Raw genomic sequence first — 9,618 nt, forward strand, 5'->3', positions numbered from 1 at the left:
TTAGTAGTATTTTAAACCGATTTACATTATTTACTAAGGAAACATTCGGAGCTATCCATTATGTGCTTAGGTTGTTTTTGAAGAAATTTTGATGTGAAGTTGDGGACCGGAAYACGATAGTGGGACATGGTTGCAGGGGGACTTACAGCCGGGAGAAAAAATGTATGCGGACGAACCCGRGTAAAAGCTAGTTATGTATAAATATGTAGTTTGCCACCAAGCTTGTAACGCACAAGATGGAAATTTTGCAGACGTAATTTTTTCACCTAGACGCTGCTAAATTATCGAGATTTTCTTGTTTTAATAAATCTTCATTACCGCTTTTTCTATTTTCAATCATTTGTTTATTTTATGCGTTGTATATTGCCACTTAGCCTTACCTTGTATTTTTCTACGAATCACGAAAAAGTTCGCTTTTTTAAATATTGTAGTTTTTATGTGGTTTGATTAAAATGATTGTTGGCAGCACATGGAAGTCTTTTTAAACAATTAGTATAGAGATACCAAATCGGAAAGAAACAGTGAGAAACACAAAATATTTATCACACACTATCACGGAAACGGAGCGTTATTGAAAATGCATTGGATGACAGCGAGGTGGAAATTGCTAAATGTACAATGGTGTTCTATCCTAAAAATGCTGAAAAGATTTTAAAGCATGTTTAGTGCTTCAACAGGGAAGATAGGATAGCTATGMGAAGCGTGATACTTCACTGCTTAGATTTGGAATCAGGATTTCATCAATTCTCAAAACTTACAATTAGGACAGAAGACAAGAAAAAACAGCTTTTTCGGTTAAAAAAAGCTCAGGAATATTTTCGATCTCTTTATTAAGACAAGAGGAAAATAGCGGTAAAACTTTAAGTTGGCGAAGAAAAGCCAAGAATTTGCGACCGACAAACAAAACGCGACAATTTATGCGTGAAAAATTACTACAGGGTCTCAGTGTACATTGCTCTGTTAGATACAGTCGGTGAAGATTTAAAGACGCGCGGCTCGTCTTTAGTATACCCTTCCAGGATTTTGGTTAAAAACTGGGCATGATCGGATAGAGGAGATTCTACAGATCACGAAACAGTCAATAGGATTTTTCATTTCTTTGGTTTTTAAATCACATAGTTTTCTGGAAACAGCAAACTCAGTTGAAATCAATGCAATACTTCTATAGAAAAGCGCGTCTGGGAAGAATTTAGTATACCGTCCCATAATTTCAAGGCTAAAAAGGATATGGTCAGATAGAGGAGATTATCCTGATCAAGGATATATAGCCGCAGGAAGCTTATAGTTTTTGAGTTCGCGATAAAAGTTGAAATTTTGGAATATTTAATTGCATATTTTCTCTATTTAAAAATAATTTTGCACTTCAATTTTTCAATTCTATATACACTAACACAACACTTATACATTTGCACATATATATTTTATATAATATAGTGCAAAAATTGCTTTTAATGTACATTTCAATTATTGTTGAAATATTATTATTTTAGAATAACAAATGAATTACAAACTGCCAAATAATCAGTGTTACCTTATCGACATCTTTTGTAAAAATAAATTTGTAGATTTGTCAAATTATCAGTGTTAAGATACTAAAATATTTTACAAACTAAAACAAAAAAAATTATAAAGAAATATTATTCCCTAAATATAGGAAACATAATCGTTGATAAGCAATAAAAAATATATAAAAAATTCAAGGTCGAAGGCCGCCCGCGCAAAAAGGAGTTCTATGCGAAAAAAAATTTGGTACAACCCGGTGTTGGACGGACCAGAATTATTTTCTTTTAAAGGTTGTTAATTCTCGTATTTCGGGTATAATCTGTTCACTTTATTTCGTCTAGTTATTTTACAAATGATGTCGGTAAGATAACACTGATTATTTGACAGTTTGTATTTCATTTGTTATTCTAAAATAATAATATTTCAACAATAATTTTGAACAATTGAGATACAAAATTTATATGGAGCACAAGCTCTTAAATAAAAATAAATTTTGATTTTCTTTTCACAATATAAATTATAAAATGTTCTAAGTTTTTTTGTAAGAAAATATCAACAAGCGTAGCGGCAAGAATCCAAAGCCGAAGATGTTTTACCGGTGCTATCAATCATCAATTTCTAGTTTCCACGTATCCAGGTCAAAATGTATATCCGCGGTAGAGGAGCGTAGATGTCGACCCGGCGCAGTGTTTAAKCGAAAGTTGACGTGCGAATTGTATGTGACGAATTTTGATGGCGAAAGGTGTCGACGCGACGTAACGAATGTGTTTCGCTTTCCCTTTTTCCCATCCTTTTTGTTGAGTGGGTTGAATAATGTAGATGTAAATATATATGTGCAAATGAATAAGTGATGTGTTAGTGTATATAGAATTAAAAAATTGAAGTGAAAAATTTATTTTAAATAGAGAAAATATGTAATTAACAAATTGCAAAATTTCAACTTTAATCGCGAATAACTCACATGGTCTATCCGACCATATCCTTTTTATCCTTGAAATCCTAGGACGGTATACTAAATTCTTCCCAGACGCGCTTTTCTATAGAAGTATTGCATTGATTTCAACTGAGTTTGCTGTTTCCAGAAAAACTATGKGATTTAAAAACCAAAGAAATGAAAAATCCTATTGACTGTTTGATAGATATATTCAAAAGCTTATCCACAAAGCGACAACGTTGTGCGACGTTTGAACCTCAACGGTAAACTCGATCTCTGACAGGTCCTTTGGAGGCAAATGCAAAAGTGAAAAGACAACAAGTTGCCGACTACTGCATTAGAAACGTTGAAGAACTTCGATTAGATCTATACCGCATAATTTATAGTTTTCTTCGCATGTTTTGAAAGAAATAGTTCTGTGACGAATGCGAGCTCTGAACGCTCTTTGTAAACTTCTGAGGACGAACATGGACGATCGGTCTGGCGTTGTGAAAGACGCTTGATGACATTGAAGTCACTGCAGAACAAGTTCTCGAAAGATTCTCAAAACTTGTCCCAGTTTTGTGAAATTTTTCTATTCATTAAATGAGCTGATTACAGTTTTATACATTATACTAAAGTATGTCACCCGCACGTCTACGGTTTATAATGTGTTTTTTCAATGTAGTATTGTTTGATGTTAAAAGGTCGATTTGAAAATTTACCACCATGATATAAAYTCTATAAAGACTACTATAATTAATATAATAATCTTCATATTGCAGATAAATGTTTATTTAAACTACTTTTTTACTTAGCAAATTACAGTATGTTACACTTTACTTTGCCCTTTAGTTTTATTGTTTTTTATTAAATTGATTTCTAGCAGATACTTTTCTGTCAAGATATACATTGTATCAAAATGTACAAAATGGGTTGAAGCTTTTATTTTCCTCAATAAAGTTAGTTAGTTAGGGTTTGTCCGGAAAGTAGCAGGACTGAGTCGATAACAAAAATATTATTGAACCAATAGTTACAATTCTTTATAAACATTGAACTTTCTGCGTCTATGCAGCGCTACCAGCACGATTTCTAAGCATTGAAGGCGTCACCGAAGGCATTCTTCGGAATAACCTTGAGAGCCGATGTGCATGCTGCTTGAATGTCGTCTCAAAATGCTTGCCTTTCATCGGTAATAAAGGGCGACTGTGAAAACGTTGGGATGCCTGTTGGGAGGTAGCTGTTCACAAGAAAGCGGTATGAGCCGGAGCGTTGTCGTGGTGCAAGTTCTAATCACATGCGACGTCTTGTCGGACCCGATTGATCCTTCSTTTGTGCCTCTTGAGGATCTCCACGTAAAATTTAGCGTAGACAGTTTGAACAGGAGGAACAAAWTAATGCGTAGGCCTGTTGATCATATCAAACATCTTTGTCTCGGATTTACTGAGTTTCATATTCATGCATTTTCGGCTTGCACCACTCACAGAAACACGTCGCGAAAATGTTCGTCCTGACCCTCCAGGTGCTTGGAGACACTCGTCCGTTTACTAGTAACGCCCTCTAYTGAATCCAGTCGGTGAGCGCACGCTCCGAAGTACAGTCGCGACGGAAAACAATCAGTCCGTTTACCTTCCGGACAAACCGTGTATACCTAAACTTTCGAATTTTGTTAAGGCATCAGTAAGGGTGATCGAATTTAGGTCTAAAAGGTGATGAATAAAAACATGTATTGTTAGTTCTTAATGCAGGTTAAATACAAAGAGCTTTTCAAAGTAAGCAGGACTTAAAAAAAAACAGAACAAATTTATTTTATTTAAAATAGTTTAATTCTGCTTCAAAACAGCTTTTTGCACGGTCTAAAAGCATGTGGAGCGATTGTTTTAGCTCGTTGGCCGATATGGCCGTCAGTCTGCATACAGYTTTCTTTCATGGGCAAATGCATTTTTCCGAAAAGGAAGAAGTCATATCAGTGCCATATCAGGTGAATATGGGGAGTGGTTACTGGTTAAAATGTGTTTTGTGGTCAAATAAACGTACATTTCTTAACATTAGGGTTATCTTAACTTTTGTAATTTAACGCTCAAAGTGCATAATTCTGCTATTTTCGAGTCCCCTGATACAAAACTGTGGTCATCTTGGACCAGTACCCCTGCAAATTTCCATTCTCTGACATCGTGAACCTTCTTATGTGAACTGGTTCAAGTGCATCTCGTATGTCTTCATATTGGTAGTATGAGTATTAACTGATGTTATGTACGTATAATTTAGTGTTTCTTTAAAAAACCAATGATTTTGCGAATTTCCTGTGCTATTTTTTTTTGAGTAACGTCATTATTGTCTTTCGTTAAAATGTAGATATCCACCTCTTTCTTTTAAACACCAAAGCAATAATTTTTTTACTCGATCTACATACGTAATTATAATTTTAACTAAAATGTTTTTAATTTTATTATTACAGTGTAATTAGTAAACCAAATCTATTTGTTTTATTTGCAGACCGTAAATGCAAGCCTCAGAATGTAGATTTACATTTGAAAGCTGGAAGCTATCCCGTTATTAGTCCGGAAAATATAGCATTTCCAAAAAATTTTCTGTCGGCCGATCAAAGGTATAATTCTTTGTAATAACTACTATTTACATGTTTATTAATAAATTACTATAATTTTTATTTAACTTGTTATTTATGATAACAACACCTTAGTGATGTTAATACTATAACCCCTAATTAGATTCCATGAAGTTAATAAAAATTATATGTTTCGCCATATAGCGATTTTATYAACTATTGGCATCTCGACTATTAATAATTATCACACAAATTAACCGATGTATATTGCTTAAAGTTAACCGAAAACTAAAGCACTACAAGTGCGAAAACTAAATAAATAAAAAGATATTGTACCTCACTTCACGACCATATTCGGCGGAATTGGTCTTTTTCACCACAAAATCTCAATTCATCAAAAACGTATAAAATGTCATAACTAAGCTACAAATTAAGATACTAAACAGTAAATTGGTAAAGCGATTTGAAGTCGTGAGATGCACATATGGACGGTAAATTTTCAAAACGGGGGCATGACCTCTTGGGAATATATATCTCTCCCTAACCACAYGAACTATATAACCAAAATTTACGAAGGATCCTTTCGTCCCTTCTTACGACAGTGTGAAAAAAGGTGAAATCGGCATTAAATTTTAGATCCAGAAAGGCACAAGAAGGAGCCGGTGCCGTCAGTGAGCAATGAGCACGACATCGCCCACGTGAAATACCATATCTCCGGACTCGATCAATTTCAACCAAATTCAGAAATTATCAGTATCCTTAAATTCTTATGTTTCAGTGCTAATTTGAATAACAACCACTTGTACTTCCCATATAACACAATTTGAAATTCCTCCTTATTCGTTCACTTTCCAATATAAAAATAAGGGACCAATGAAACTCTGCATAAATACTGCTTAGAAGTATTCCAAATGGAGTTATAAAATTATCAAAATCGGGTCATAACTGTTGAAGCCCCAGGCACCGAATACCTATGGCTGACCTTTCACTGAAAATATCAGTCATGTGTGAATATAAAATGAAAGTATTGGTGCGCCTAAAATTAATAAAATGGGGGGAAAAGCAAATAACTAATATCAGAAATTTCAAATAAAATCAAATGACTTGTCGCCATATACATCTGTATATTGGTGATTGTCTGTGCTTAATGAAACTCAGGGAACATTTTGTTCTGTTATATGTTATATAAATATGTCTTCTAATATATTCCATCTCGGTGAAATATTTTGATATTTTGAAGCTCACACAAAAAAGTTACAGAGCCAAACTCTAATTATAATAAAACAAGAAAATAAAATCTTAATATAGGGAAATATTAAAAGCAATCTAGATATATGAAATTCAACTTCGGGAGTGCGCTGCACCAATATACAAGTATATCGGAACTGTGCAAAGGTTTCAAAATAAAGTTTTGAGAAAATTTGTAAGAGACATCTGGTCTTTATGACGGAGTGGAGGTCTTTCTCTTCCTATGCTTCCCACGGCGGGCCCTGCGTCGAATACTTTCAGAGTCTGAAACTTCGTTTTCTGAACGTCCGTTTTAACGGCCGTGTTAATTTTGCGGCAATACCAAACTCAGACATATGTGGAGAGTTAAGGGAGGGTRGGGATTGAGTATTTATAATTTGATTCAAATTATGGTTACTCCCAAATTATAATTTGATTTAAATGGGATGGGATGGGAAGGTTTCAACGTCCTCAACGGTCCATTTCTGACAGGCTGTCCAAGCTTAGGTATGAACTTAGTTGTGCAGTTAGGGAATATAAAGAGATGTTACTGAAAATTAAATGGAAGGGCTGGAGAAGTTTCGTCAGAGAGAATAGGACCACCCTTGGGATCAGGCCTATAGAATATGCCGTGGTCAAAAGTGGGAGGATGTCACCCCTCTTCGCGTCACTAACACTCTGTTATCTTCGTAGAGACGCCTTTGGCCTGGTTAAGTCCAAACGGTGCTAAGGTTCTGATGRTTTAAACGGAGAGATGTGCAAAAGATTGCGGAAGCTTATTCCGGAATACCTGAAGAACATTTATAATAATGCATCTGAGAGGAATACTTTCCACGCTARGGTTGTTCCTCTCCTGAAGTACGCAGATAAAATTACCTTGTACCGAGTTACTGATGAGTGCTCTCAGATAGCAGAATCGAATAGACAACTGTTTTGTTATGAAAGTAAAAAGGATCTACTCGTTACCGTCCTTGTTCCGTCCATCGCATTTCTTGGGCGGTGTTGATATCGACATTTTCGTTTACAGGGACATAAACCAGCTGGGCATCGACTCTTCACAATTTAGGGACCGAACTTAAATCGTAGCCCTTGGTTTACTTGCTGTGATCGTCATCAAAAGTAAGGTATTTTATATGAGGAAGTTCCGCATTGCCAATTTTCATTAGGTGTGGTTTCTACGTGGCCGGTTTAAACTTAGTGCACAACCTCGCTAGGCGTGTAGTACAAAGTTTTGCACACATTTATATAGAGAGTAGTTTTTTTGAAGACCAACGCCCCCTCTTAGCCGCACCTCTGGTAAACAGATAGTGCAATTAGACYTCAGCGAACCTTTTAATCGCTCCCCACTTTCAATCTACCTTTAAGAACTAAAAGCAGCCCACAGCCATAGTTGCGCTTAAAGTAAGTTTACCAAGGTTTACGTGGATCTTTCCAATACTTTTGATGGCCATCTGAGTTGAACTTTTCTCATCAGGAACTCTTCCTTTCAAAATTTGTATTTTTCGAAATGGGAAAAGCGTCATTTTTTATGGCTATCTAACAAACGGGGTTCAGGCACTTTGGACGCATAAATAAGATTGAACTTCTCTTTTAAATTTTCAAAACGTCGTCTTTACACTCGTGGACCTTGATTCCGCTTTGATTTCAAAGAAACGCATCATGTTCSGCATTGCCAATTTGCGAATATGCCGTTTGGTATGTCCATTTATCTATTTTATCGAGGATTTTCGTCCAGTACACTTACTGTTTCTTTTGTATTCCTCAGGGTTTCTTAAAAAGTTTCGCCGCATTACTTCAACAACAATTACACCAGTTTATAAAGAATCATCGTTCATAGTCTCAATCTTGATCTGTTCCTCAGACGAAAGTTCAACTCCACGTAGCGTTTTTAGCTAAAATGAAAATTAATGGTTTTTATATACATATCTACTAGGCGATCCGGCCACGCGTTGCTGTGGTAGGTGTTAGGGTAGGGCCCCGGTCAAAATGGACGCCGTAGGCACCCCCCAAGCTCACGCTCATAGTTCGAGGTCTGCTGTCGTAAATTCCCTAAATTAAGCGGATTTTTTTATGTTAGCAGCACTTGAATGGAACGCACTATTCAATCTGTTCACTCGGGGCTTACGGATAATCCCCAATCATAGAAAAACACATTGTCTATTTCCTTTTAACTTTTTGGTTAAAAAGAGCTAGCGTTATTTTAGCGAATCGTAACAAACTCAGCTCATTCGCATTCATAAAATCGGTGCACATACAAAACAATTATTTTAAAACAAACAGACGCGAAGTAGTAACCGACGGTCCATGTTCCATTGCGATGCTATATCTAGATTGACAAACTTAGCAACTTTGTCAATTGAAAGCGAAATTGCTAAAAACATCGACTTTGACAACCTTATAATAGATTTCGCTGATAAAAAGGCCAGAAAAATCCAATTTTATAAGTGTTTTTCTAATAAATAATTATATTTTGTAATAAAGAATTATTTATTTTAATAAACGGTTATTTCATTAAATGTTTTCCCTATTTCGAATGGGTTTGAATTGCAGTTGGATGGCGGCGTAGAAATCTCGCCCAGGACGCTGATAGTGTTAAAATCGGCACTGTGTACATACATTCATAACAACAAGTGCCGCACGCATCTTTTGCATCTCCGTTGCCACGGACAAACATCGCCGATTGTTACCGCTTCCCTTGCTGCTCGTTTTCATTCATAAAAACAGACGCCTTAACATCTCCCCGAGCATGCCTTTGCCTACAAGCGTCTTTTCGCGACGATGACAAAAGCTAAAAAACATAAATTGAGCATCTTTCTGGTGTTTGTTCTAAGAAAGAAGTGAGAAAAGTGGCAACATAGCTGTTGCCGATTTACAATATTTGTCAATTCTAAACTATTCCGTGGTTCGCAAAAATCAGCGTCGATATGTCAAGCTCAWACAAAAACAATCATATACTATATAAGCTAGCTTGTTAGCTTAGTTGTTCGAGCAGCAAGGGAAGCGGTAATAATCGACGATTGCGTGTTAGTTTCTTTCGGCACAGTTCGGATTTTCTACCAACAACAAGCCATTGTTTGTCCGTGGCAACGGAGATGCGAAAGATGCGTGCGGCACTTGTTGTTATGAATGTATGTACATATGTGTTTGGCTCGCATTTGCTTTCGTAAACATACAGACAAATGTGCTAAAGAAATAATATATGTATGTATGTATATGCCATAGAAACTCTATTGCTACAAATATGGGAATGATAACGAAAGAATKCGAATATGCATATTTCAGGAAGGTTATCACACCTTCACTTTGTAAGAGTGGAAATAAATATAATTCCTTTGAAATATTAATTTATTTAAAAATTAAAAAGAAATAAAATTAAAATTATTTTTACCTAATTTTTCCTGATTTTGTA

General features: G+C 35.7%; 1 protein-coding gene across 1 annotated transcript in view; it reads left to right on the top strand.

Annotated features, from left to right (window-relative positions):
- Nucleotides 1–4,912: 4,912 nt before the first annotated feature.
- Nucleotides 4,913–9,618, top strand: part of LOC108975543 — a gene marked incomplete at its 5' end in the record, with an annotated part of 31,303 nt that continues 26,597 nt past the window's right edge. Inside the window, 1 exon segment of the mRNA XM_018944096.1 lies at nt 4,913–5,024. Coding sequence (XP_018799641.1) covers nt 4,913–5,024 — 112 coding nt within the window.

The sequence above is a fragment of the Bactrocera latifrons genome, unplaced genomic scaffold, assembly GCF_001853355.1.
Source record: "Bactrocera latifrons isolate USDA-ARS-PBARC rearing strain unplaced genomic scaffold, ASM185335v1 scaffold_663, whole genome shotgun sequence".
NCBI lineage: Eukaryota > Metazoa > Arthropoda > Insecta > Diptera > Tephritidae > Bactrocera > Bactrocera latifrons.